The 13,032-nt window shown below is 39.3% G+C and overlaps 1 protein-coding gene across 1 annotated transcript in view; it reads right to left on the bottom strand.

Moving 5' to 3' along the window:
* The window catches only part of CACUL1 (CDK2 associated cullin domain 1), a 41,498-nt gene that overhangs the window by 3,161 nt on the left and 25,305 nt on the right, over nucleotides 1–13,032 (bottom strand). The window contains exons 6-8 of the mRNA NM_001031238.2: nucleotides 4,717–4,806; nucleotides 2,685–2,823; nucleotides 490–533 (exon numbers count right to left, since the gene is read on the bottom strand). Coding sequence (NP_001026409.1) covers nucleotides 490–533; nucleotides 2,685–2,823; nucleotides 4,717–4,806 — 273 coding nt within the window. The remainder of the gene's footprint in view (nucleotides 1–489; nucleotides 534–2,684; nucleotides 2,824–4,716; nucleotides 4,807–13,032) is intronic.

Raw genomic sequence — 13,032 nt, forward strand, 5'->3', positions numbered from 1 at the left:
ATTTTATGGTTGGAAAGGAAGTGAACATGCTCTGCTGAAAGGACAGGAAGAAACTTAGTGGAGAGAATGCAATAAAACACACTGAAATTAACAGCAGCACCAGAAATAGCTATTATTACCAAACTGCAGGGCTATCTAATGACTAGCAGTCAGGACCCCATACTTAAATGCTTATCTAGAATATATGGGACTAGATTATCTCCTGGCAAAACATTTACAAGATTATTGGGCAATGCAGTCAACTCTCACTGAAGCCAAGAAATAAAGCCATGACCACCACCACTTAAGCTGCCTATAAAGCTTACTAGTCTACCATAAACAAATCTAGTTTCCTTTATAAAGTACTAACAGCACAAATCAAAAGGTACAGAAATGCACAGAGATAAATATGTTGGTACAGAAATGCACACAGATAAATATCCTCTATTCTTGTTGGGAGGAACTACACCCAGCTCAGTACCATCATCAGAGCTGAAGACTCATACTTACTGTAAGATAACTCTTCTCCAGCTCTTTTCCTTGACTGGTCACCTCTAGGAAAGAGGAACAAGAGAGTTATGTTCATTTGCCAAAAGGAAAACAGTAACAAAATAACTCAGCACAACCAACTTCTTATGGACTTACAGAAAAAAGCTACAAACATAGGAGTTACACAAAATGACTTCAGGATTCTCAGATTACTAAAATAGATATATTAGCTCATTTTATTTACTTAATCAGTAAAAGTAGGAAGTTCAGTTTCATAGGATAATATTTGAACAGAATGAAGATAATACCATGGTGCAAATGAGCGCTTTCCTCAAGTCACACACAAAGCTGCTTTCTTGAGTTCTATAAAGTTGGGTTGAGAAATTTTAAAAATATGAGAAATCTGCATCTATCAACCTGAAATATAAAAGGTGTTCCTGGAAAGCCAACACACAGACTTTAAGTGAGTCCAAGCTGACAGCACTCCCTCTCCAAGCAGCATATTGAACTAACTGCAGAGGTCTACAAATGCAGACTGACATCATTCCTCCTGAAAACTCAAAGCAATATCAGTACCCATGTAGGGGGAAAAAAAAAAAAAAGAAGAAAACCCATCCCCCTCAAAACCTCCTTTTGTTCTTAAGCACACAAACTCTTTAAGGCTGAAAAATCTTGCTGCTTTCCCAAGTTCCTTGTGATGATAGGCTTGCTCTTGATTCTGTTATATCAGGAATAGAGACTCCAACACGTTTTCATCAGAGTAGTTATAATTTCACACTTAATTGCTGGAAACTAGTTGAAATCAGGAGTTCTAATAATAGAAAGTGTTATTCCTCTAAGACCAGTCCCAAGGTGATAGACCGGCTGTGTATACCTTGATAAAGGTCTTTCACAAGAGAAATACCACTGAGCGATTGGCTTGTGTTCCCACTTTTTGCAGCAACAGCACATAATGGTGCTGATCAACTGACAATTCCAACTGCAGCCTGGCAGGTCATTAACACTGCTCAAGACACTTCGTTGTGCTGTATTCCTCCATCAGTGTCAAGGAAGTGCAGCAGCAAAGACATCACCATTTTTTGGTGATTAGAGGAGGACAGAGAACTCAGAATAGAACAGACTTGACATGCTCCTTCATTACAAAGAAACCAACCCTTCCATACATATATACACGTACAGCTATATATAGGAATGTAACCTTATTTATAACCTTTTAGAATTGTTTTATATTCCTGTACAGAGGAAGCAGCATATTACATCTTGAAGTGTGCTTCATGGCAAAATGCATTTCAAATATCAGTGCAAACTAATGAAGCAAATGCATCAACTGTACTTCAGTTTTATTTTATCTCTCAATGATGACAGACTCTATGCACCATTCATGCTTACTAGAATACACCAAATCCCTGACAATACAACCTCATAAAGAGTATTTTGCAAAACACTTTCAGACTAAATGCTGGCAGTCAGTTATCATAGAATAGAATCACAGAATGCCACTATGCCACTACAAAGTCATATTTTACACTTTTATTTATTAAATTGAAAGCAAGCTACGCCAAAAGAGCAACTGTACCAAAGCACAGGCTAGTGCAATTTTGTCAACTCACAAGACATATCAGTGCCCTTTACATGGCCAATATCCTTTCTGATCTCCACCAAACCAGCTCGATAGAAAGCATAAAGCAACTGGCACAGCCCAGACTGAACAAGAAGAAAAAATTTCCACTGTTTCATCTACTGTTTGCTCACCCCTCCACCTCAGCTCAAGGGGAATTTCAGAATTTCAGAAGGGAAATTCTCATTTAAAAGACGTACTTTAGTTGTATAAATAGCTCTGGAAGTGGAATAAGGAGAAGTCATTAAATGACATTTTCAGGAACACCATGGAAAAAAACGCCAGCTTACAGAAAATAAATGACCAACATAAAAGCCTGAATAAGAACATGATTGTGCACTGGAAGTACAATCAAAGGACAAGGAGGCATGAACTGTAACTATTCTGTCTCATGAACACACTTTAAGATTTCCAATCTTCTGGCTTATGGCTCCATCTGCAGGGATGGCAGCCCTCAAAACGTGCAAATTTAGGCCGTATTTTAGATACTGAGTTTTGAAGGTTCTTTTATTAACTCTTAAATTAATCCTTCAGTACTTTTACTTGTATTCATCTTTACTGTCCATCACAATTACTACAGAAGACTAGTAATTGTTACCTAGTAAACCCATTCTGCATAAGTTCTCTTTGAAGTTTCTGGTCTTGAGCAGCATATTCCTGAAGCTCAGATTCCACAGCAGGGGGTAGAATGTTTGGGATGAATTTAGAAAATAAAGCTGGTGCCATCTGTACCCATTCTGTAAGAGGGAAAACAATAACAAAATGTATGGATGAGATCATTTGTGAAGTTTCACTCTTTAGAAGTCACCAACAAATTTGCTAAGTACTTTTGCCCTATCTTAAGTAACTTCTAGTATTTTGAATTTAAAAAACCCAAAACCTTAGAATAAATATTCACATGCTTGCAAGTAGATACAGGATTTTTTTTTGTTGTCAACCACACAATCAAAACAAAATTCAGCTCTTGTTGCATCTCTCTACAGCATCTTTTACCTGGTTCTTCCTACCCGGCTGTGCAGAGGAAATTTCACAAGTTGTAGGAACAACCATAGAGATGTAAGACAACTATTCAAAATCTGATGAGGCCTGTGATACCACCCAAACTAGTATCTGCCTGAGAAGTAAACATGCAAGACAGGAATCAACTGAAATGGATATTAAAGAAATTACAAGCTCTACTTCTATCATACTTAGTGCAATATAACAGAATCACGTGGGACTGGTTTAAAAGTAAGTCACTTTTATACTTACACATATACCCTTTCTGCAGTACTGGGCAGTTTATTAAAATGTTGCTCTTCATTTTTAAAATATAATATTTGATAATTATGATAAAATCAAAAGTTTATATTTTATTATATCATATATGTAATGTATATATTATAATTATGATAAAATCAAAATTATGATAATTTTGTTGTTGTAAAGATGAATCTTGTTTACTCAAAGTGTTTTATACATGCATTTTGTAAGGGTCCACTACGTTCCTGGCTTGTATGAACACTAAACACTGCACTACAAAAACAGGGCTTTTCTGTAAGATGTTCCTATCCACACTCCTCTTTCTATAAATAGGGACTGCAAGGCAAAAATCAAGTGAAGCTGGAACGCCACAGTACTACTGAAAGGAGAAATGAAGAGCAGATCTGATTTGTTCATTTTGGCTGTTTTTTTGTTTGCTTTGCTTTATAGGAGTAAAAATAATATGAGAAACGGTTTCATTCTGAAATAGAATGGCTTGAGTTGGGTGGGACCTTAGAGATTATCTTGTTCATTGCAAGTTTCAGAGGGCAACCAAACCATTTCCTTTCCAGTTGCCAGAGGCAGACAGGACTTGACAGCAAGACTGCAGTACATCATTAGAGACTAAAAAATACATAGTTCTAGCAATATTAAAATGTATCTTACTTTTACTAGTTGAACCGCCATTTCAGCACAGAACTCAAGCTCACAGCAAGCTTCAGGTACCATATACTTATGGATATTTTGAGTACTTTCTCAGTTGCTGACCTCTTTTTAAACACAGGCTAAAGTTCGACTCAGTTCCACAGAAATTGCAGTATGAAGGGGTTTGGTGCAAAATTGATTTGAGTCTGTAACATATTTTTGCTTTGGATATAGTTATTGTTGCATAAGGTGTTCATGGTGTACTCAGGAACTAATTTAATGTCTGCATGAAATGATACCATTTAAATTATGGCTTCAGAGAAGAAACTGTCACTCATTTTATGTCAGAGATCTGACCTTTTGAAGAGCTGCTGACAATAACTCATCATTTTAACGCATCACCTTTGAAACCAGTGTCATAACTGACTCATTTTAAAAAAAACTTATTTATTCTTACAGAACAAGAAGATCTTCCTACCATCTTCAGAGCAGAAAGTCTGCTGCTGTGTTATTTGGGTAAAAAAAAAAAACAACAAAAAAAAACCCAAAAACCACAACAACTTTGTTACCCACATGGTTACTATACCACCTTGTGCAGGTCACAGTGCAACTAAGCATTACGACTGACAAAACACAACACATGTGCATGGTAAATATACATTAGATAGTTAACAACGACATACGTATTTGGTGAAATATATCAGAACAACAGTAGTGAGAGACTTGAGCACTTCTCTTTTTACCTGGTCTTAGTGTATACAGGCCTTTCACAATATTTGCCATGGTTGATGGAGTTATTTGAAAGGGTGTTGACTGAGCTTCCAAAAGTAAAGCTGAAATAAAATGAAGAGAAGTATAATTATCTATCTACGTAATTTAAAAAGTAGTGTTTTACTCACATACTTTAGTTGAAGAGAAATACAGCAATTGTGCCCTTTTTGTTATCAGATGTCCTCAAAGGAAACAGCCACCTATTTGAACTTTTAGCTCTTATTAAAACTTTATCTTTCTGTAGAAGTATTCAGCTCAAATTATGTGAGATGGAAACATGAAAAATTATTTTTCACCCCTTTTCAGAGAGGCAGTGGGAGCTGTGAGGTAAAAACAAGAAAGCAATAGCTTTAAGTAGTCTGATACACAAGTAAACAATTTGTTATTAGAAGTACCCTCACCAGTGTGGTAAATACCTACAGAGTCACCAATCCTCCCTTTGTATTATTTAGCATCTTGCCTATAGAACTAAGGCTGGATTGAAAGTCCACCAATGAAGCAGTGCAGAAAAAAACCCTAGAAATTAAATGAGTCATTCGCTCTTTTAAACCAAAGCAAACACTTCTATTTCATTCTTGATACCTACTCCTTGTAGTAAGCATTGCAATAATTGCACCTTCTTCTAATGGAAATAACTGTCAGCAGTAGATATGCATTGCTTATGCAAAGCTAGCCAGACCTGCAGCCTGCACTGCTTTCTTCAAGGTTTGTCCTTACATTTGAACTATAAAAACAACCAAAAAAAAAAAGATCACTATGGTTTAAACCAGCTGCTGCCTCTCTGTTTTTGTGCCTCTATGACACATCTGAATAGCACACAAACCCTCGCAGAGGAGAAACGACTGTTACAACTCTACCTAAAAGGGCACATCTCCTACACCTACACACTACAGCCTCTGGTTCTCAAACATCTTTGCTTCTCCAGTTCCAACTTCCGTACCTGTCACTATAGCACTTAACATAAGAAAAACCTGCAGTATTACATTGTGCTCATTCTGAAGCTGTGTAAGTGACTCATGAAAGAGGCAGATTACTGAAGCTTTTTTTTCTAACCTCTCATTCCAAGTAATCAAAGTTGTTAAATAGAACTGTTATAGTTCTGTGTAAAATAAATTCATCTATCTTAAAGTGCTTGCTCCTTTCAGCTGAGGGCTTGAGGTGGTGAGGGCATGTGATTTGTTTTATAATGACATATTTACAGCCAATTTCCTACTCTTCAGTCTCCTGGCAGCCAAGAAAGCTACAAATTGTCACGTTAAAAAGGGGGCTAATGCTCTGTAAGGAATATCTGTAGACAGACAGTCATGGAAAAATCCATGCAGTGTGTATGGGCAGCCTGTGCTCTGTAACCTGCAGGTGCCCACTGCCTCTTGTCCTGCCCTGGGCACCGCTGACAAGAGCCTGGCTCCTTCTTCATCACACCCTCTCAGACAGAGGGATAAGGCCATGACCCAGCCCCTAAAGCTAGATACCAATATCTGAACGATGAGCAACACAACTGTAAGAACAGATATTTTCAGAGTGATTTCCATAAGAATGAAGAAAACTCCAAATGCTTCCACCTAGGTCTGAAAATCTCAATGCAGGTTTAGAGACAAAAATTTAAGTACCTCAACAGTGGGGAACTGCTTTGCACAGAAACTCACCTTCAGCTTTGCAATGGAACCTAACCACTTCTTACCCAAACTGTCAGTCCTGTATTACCTCTTAAGAACACTAACAATGAGAAACAGCTGTGCCAGTTGCACTGAAGATGATATGCTGCTATTTTACAATCCCGACCTTTGAAAAAATCTCCACATATGAAGACTTTCACTCCTGCTTTTTGGAGCAGCTAATGAGAATCCAGAACACCGGAGCTGCATGGGTTCCTTCAACCCTTGGCACTGGCACAGCTGGCCAGAGAAGCTTGGATTCCCCATCCCTGGAAGTGCTCAAGGCCAGGTTGGAAGGGGTCCTGGGCAGCTGATCTGGTGGGGGCAACCAGCCCACAGCAGCAAGTTGGAGCTCAATGATCTTCAAGGTCCCTTCCAACCTAAACCGACCTGTGATTCTGTGACCCAATGCCAGGAACAGTTTTAAGTTGAAAGATGGAAGATTTAGGTTGGATGTTAGGGGGAAGTTCTTTACCAGGAGAGTGGTGAGGTGCTGGAACGGGCTGCCCAGAGAGGTTGTGGATGCCCCGTCCCTGGAGGTGTTCAAGGCCAGGTTGGATGGGGCCCTGGGCAAGTTGGTCTAGTAAATGGGGAGGCTGGTGACCCTGCCCAGCAGGGGGGTTGGAGATTCATGATCCCTGAGGTCCCTTCCAACCCAGGCCATTCTGTGATTCTGGGAGGTGGCATGCACACAGAGCAGGGCGAGGCAAAGCCTTGGGTGAATGACAGCAGTAATGACTCCACGATACCATCTGACCACCTCCGCAGCACCTTTGAACTAACATTGCATCTTACAGACTAAGTAACCAATATGTAAAGAAGTTAATTAACTTATTAACAGTTAATTAACTGCGGCAGAATCAAAGAAGAGGAGCGTGGGTTCCCATGATGAAATGCTTTGAGTGTAGGGAGAGATATGAGATGCTCTGGAACACCACTAACCTGAGGGAAGCCAATACCCCTAAGGGATTTTTGTCACGGACCCCACAGCCCTTCAGGTACTCTGCTGTGACCAAGTTTCTCCACTGCTCCATAGCAGTGCTCACACAGCCTGTTCCTTAACAAAGGTTTAAGTTACTTCATAATTACAGGGGGCACCTGGGGCAAGACCAAGGACCCAATGATTAAATTAGTAGTAGATGATACATTGCAAGTCCACACTCAGCTGTATGCAACTCAAGATTTACTTGCAAAAAGCTAAGAGTGAACCACTCAGAAAAAGTCTCTATGTCCTTCCACATTTCTTCAAAAGAGTTATTTTGCTTGGCAGATGTAATTTTTGTAGGAAAACAGTGCAGCTTTGTGTGTTAGCTCACAAGACCTTTAGAACTTACATTTATAAGATATTTCATTAATAAGATATTCTAACAAATCGTGTTTAAGTCTGGCTTTGGTAGGTGTGTTCAAAGTTGTAATTACTCAAGTGCTCTAAAAATTATAAACTCTCAACAGGAACAGAACTGAGTGCTTAACTAAGCTACAAAATGAATGTATTAATAAAGCTCTTATTCCACCATGCAAAGTGTACTACTTAGTACTTAAATTTAGTAATGTATACAATATTCACAGTACTTCAGAATAGAAACTGATATTCCCACAGTGTTAGAGCCCTCCCACTGCTCCAAGTGAGAAATCAGTGAGAAATGCAGAGAGGCAGAGCAACACAAAGGGAGTTATTGCCAGTGCACAATTGAAACAAAGCTTGCTAGCAGAGGCTTAGCTGGCACTTGTGCCCTTTCAGAATATCATCAGATCACACACAGTCAAATCGACAGTATAAAAAATTACTTCTCTCAGCTGGATCAAAGTGGATCCATCTGATCCCAAACACCCTTCTTCTCCTGCAGGATGTCAGATTCACCTTGGTTTCAAATCTCAGTCCTTACTCCCAAACCCAGTCCATGCAAAGCATCCCACCAAACACAACAAAACAGGAAGGGAACTGCTATGAACAGAGTCCATGAACTGTGAATATGGGTTGTTTGGTTGTTTAGTTATTGGGTGATTGGATTTTTGGTTTTGTTTCCACAAGCCTGATGCCTATTTTGCTATTAAATTAACTAATGAAGCTTGACCATGAATTACGTGTTCATTACTTTAGCCCAGGTACAATTGAATAGAGTAACTCAGCTGGAAGGGGCCCACAAAAATAAAGTCCAACTGTCTGATCCCCCTCAAGGGTAACCAAATGCTATGCCTGTTATTAAGGGCATTGTCATGTGCCCTTATGATCATATTAGGGCATTACCATCTCTTCAGTATTAATATATTTGTACGCATTAATGGCTGATTTAGATCTTTAAAAGCCTTCTGCATGAAAGCAACCTTCCTTCTGGCTTAAACCTCACTTTGGCAGTTACACCAAATCCCTCCCGATACTGTGTTTGTAGTTCCTGAAATTAAACCAAAATAGTTTCTGGTCACTGAAATTCTTCAGAAGCCTGAAATAAGTTGAAACTAAGCTAGAGAAGAACATGCAGAAGTTGGATCTATTACCAAAGCATTTCCCACTAGGCATTCTAATGAGGCCACAGATTACTTTAAAATATTCAGAGTATAGCCCAAAAGCTTTATTAAATATCTAATATAAATGCTACAAACTAAAGCTTTCAAGTCTTAATCGCATGGAAAATATTCAGTGCTGTTAAAAAATATGAAAAACAAAACTATAAATAGAAAAATATGGACTTTGGGAATTCTGTAATTGGAGAAGTGGGTTTTTTTTTCCTCATGTTTGCAGTATTATAAAGGTTTATTGAAATGGGAACATTTTTGCTATTCCCTTACAATAAGCCAGGTTAAACACGACAGCCATTACTTGGGAATAACATTTCTGATCAAAAAACTCCCTTGCTTTGTGGTGCTGCAACATGAAACAAGAAAAATAAGAAACACAACTGCAACTTTCCAAAGGAACTTTGTCCTTTAATTAAAAGTTTACTTCAGTGACAAAAATTTGTGAGTAGTTTAAGTGCTGTTCAGAGAACATGGGTGCATAGTACCTGCTAACAGTACTGCTACCAGCATGGTTACTCTACAGTTACTGAGCCCTGCTGAATCACCACGACCATTTCAACACTGTTGCTCCCACCCACACACTGGTGGGTGTTCCTCTTGATTATTCCATCAAGCTGTGGAGCACAAAGTACAAAGAATATTGGTAGCTGAACAAGCTATTCTGTATTGCCCTTGATAGTGCACAAGTACCCTCTGAGGTCTAAGAACAGACTGATATAAATGTGTCGATTCAACATCTCAAAGAAGGAGTGGCCGATTATCCTGCAATAGCAATGCCCCAGCACACTTGGAAAAGAAATGGAACATAACTGCAATTGGTGGCCCTTAGCAATCACCTGTGCCTTCCAATATTTGGAAGGAGCATGAGACTTTTAATGAAGAACTCAAAAATAGGTTGCCTCTGAATAAAAAAAATACTGTTTAATGGTTTAGAATGGAAATTTGAAATTGAGGTGATGGGTTGATACTACTTCCTACATATCTTAACCTAGAAATTAAACACTGCAAACCAAATCACAGTTCTGTGACTTCCAGCAAAAACTCATCAATATATGCATTCTTTCCACAGATCTTCAGAAGGACCTTAAGTTTTATATAATAGAAACCCTGCAAGTCCCATAACATTTACTGTCAACTTACTGTTAGGTACAAACACACTGGAATGGTCAGTGTTTTCTCCTCGTACTGTGTTACCTTGCTTTAAGACCCTTAGAAAGGAATCTTCTCATCCCATTTAACCTACTGAGACACCCACTCTGAGTCTTCAGACACAGCAAGTCACACAAGAGAGTTATTCTCCCTTTTTTCCTTTTTTTTTTAAATTTCCTTTTAAGAAACCTACCATTCATTTTTCCATATCAAACATAAAAAAACAAGAAATATTTTTATGAAGGTGGCAAAGTTGTGCAGATGCTCTTCTGCTATTGATTTTGCACACAAAGGAAAAGTAAAGCAGTGTCACGGGGCAGAGCAACATGCAGTGTTACAGAAGAAAAGCGCCTCAGCAATGGAGCAGCACCTTTTTTATTGTACCACACTGCTTCTGCCATTACAGCAGTTGCTGTGTCTCTCTGAAAGGAAAATATAGTGATTTCAAACGCTTAACGGCTCATTCTACATTAATGCTTGAGTTCAGATTAGAAACATACTTTTGAAGCAAATTCACTGATTATCCCATTTATTGCACTTCAGTTCAGATGACAGAGGTGCCTTGGAGCACAGTAATTCCATTCTTTTGGTGTAAACCTAAACCAGTTGTGCTCAAACCCTCAAATAACATTCTGCCCACGGGAACAGACATAACCAAGCGTGAAGTAAAACTCCCCAAAATGCACGTAAATGTGAACCAACACCCGGTCCTCAACAGCAGAATATTGGCTGTTTACACTCTAGATCATCATCTGATGATGCAGATGTAGTTTAGACTGTGAAAGGAGAAAGACTTCTTCAGAGTAAGTCTACACAGCATATACAGAGGCTGTGGGCAATGCTTTCTGAAAAAGCAGAAAAGTAGAGTGCTTCTCTCTTCCCCAGGGATTTTCATCCCCTGAGAGTCAAGATGATGATAGGCTCCTTCTCTTAAGCAGGTTGTTTGAGATCAGTGTTAGAATGGAGAAAAATAAACACTAGCCTAAGAAGGGAAAAAGCCAATTTGCATCTTCTTGTCCACCTGCCAAAGGGTGAAGTATGGGGAGTAAAGGAAAAGCAAACACACCAACCTGAAGCCCATGCTACGTGTTGTAGCTGTACTCTCAGGCTACAAACCTGGCTTCGCCAAAGTCCTTCTCTCAACCTTTTGCACTACCATTCTTCTGGAGTATTTACAAAGGAAAGCCTGATATGGAATTTTGTTGCTAAAGAAGTTATGCCATAGCAGTAAGCAGCCAAAGAGATGAAGGTCCCTTGCTTCATCGCCATTATGGTGTTTCTGGAGGTCAGTAATACTCAGTTGCAAAGTAACGTAGGGCTTTACATACCAGCACACCTTCCCTGCTTAACCACAGCCTGAACAACACACACATCTCCACAAGGCAAAGACAAACACTGATAATTGCAGAAGAGAACAACAGCTACAGCTTCGTTCATTTTCTGTCATTTTCTATTACATTTGTACCTGCTGCAACCAAAAAGCACACTGCACAAACTCGTCACCAGACGCTGTTAGCAGCCCTTTTCAGCTTCCAGGTCAACTTCTCCAGTATCTTTCAGAAGTCACCCACATGGGAAATATCTTTCCTGCCACTTTAAAGGAAGAATCTTTTTGCAACATAAACTACCTTTCTCTTGAAGTATATCTCCACAACCAAAAAATAAATTTAAGATGAAACAGCAAAATCCCTTCACCTTCACTGAATCCAAGTGACAGATCTTTCTAAAGTTACTTTCCTCTCTATGATTTGTTTAAGCTACCATTCCTTTTCCTCTCAACACTGAGAAGCTGGGACCTTGTCAACTTCCACAGCAGGATTCCAGCCCAAAGCTCTCTTTAGGTTCTGTAAGGAGAACAGGGGTAATTAAAACCAACTCATCTATCCACCAAGCAGAAACAACAGTACACTGCTAATGGAACAAACAAACAGAGCTATTATAGAGCAACCTTGCTTTTGGTACCAAGCTCACGAACTCTTAAAAGGGAACAACATCAGTTAGTTAAAACCACCCTCCACCACTGATTTCTACCTATGTCAAGTAGTAAAATTAGAGAGCATCAGGAGCTGTTAGCCACTTCCACAACTGAAGACGTTTAAAGACCTCAGTAACGACCATTTTTCTATACACAAGGCAGGGTGTTCCCAGGGCACAGCCATTACAACCCAAGAAAGCCAGCAGAGGTGACAATGACTGCAGGAACCCAGAATGAATAAAGGCAACATTCTCCTACTGACAAGTAGTTTTTGTCTGCATTATTTACTTCTGAGGCTTCTTGTAAATAAGATGCTATATCTTTGTTTGCTACATTCATTTAAGTAGTTCTGCACATCACAACTTCTCCCAAGCCATTTTATACAGCACCCTTATCAGCAAGAGCCAGCTTTAGGCCTCATAAGGAAAATCACCAGGTTACTTTCACGTCGTTTGTATGCATTGCTTTAATTTGAAGAGCACTGACTTGATAAACATGTGCCAGTATAAACATACTTCACAAAAACACAACCATGTTTTTGTGTAATTTACATAGTGACATTAGCTGCTCAGAAGTGCTCTGAAGCCCAAGCTTTGCAGGCAAGATCTGTCTGCTTATGCTGCATTGTTTTCTGCAAATAAAGAATTCTCACCTTAATAAGAGGCACTCTATTTTCTGCAACTAAGCACTCAGCCATTCTCCATTCTGTCAGAAGCCCCTCCTGCATCCTCCTTTCAACCACACCACACAAGGACTAGGAGCCCCTGGCAGCCTGAGCAGTATCAAATGCTGAGAAACAGATGTATGTTATGCTCATTTCCTGACTCTTCTTTTTCTCTCTTTTAATTTGAAATAGAGAAGGAACTTGCAAATAGAACTGAAATTTCCTTACAGTTGCTTCCTGAACGCAGCCTTGGATGGAAGTGCCAGCTGCCAGGCTCTGACAGAATGACAAGGCACTACAAACAGAAATGCCTGCCTGTGAAAAACAT

The sequence above is a fragment of the Gallus gallus genome, chromosome 6 (genome assembly GCF_016699485.2).
Source record: "Gallus gallus isolate bGalGal1 chromosome 6, bGalGal1.mat.broiler.GRCg7b, whole genome shotgun sequence".
Taxonomy (NCBI): Eukaryota; Metazoa; Chordata; class Aves; order Galliformes; family Phasianidae; genus Gallus; species Gallus gallus.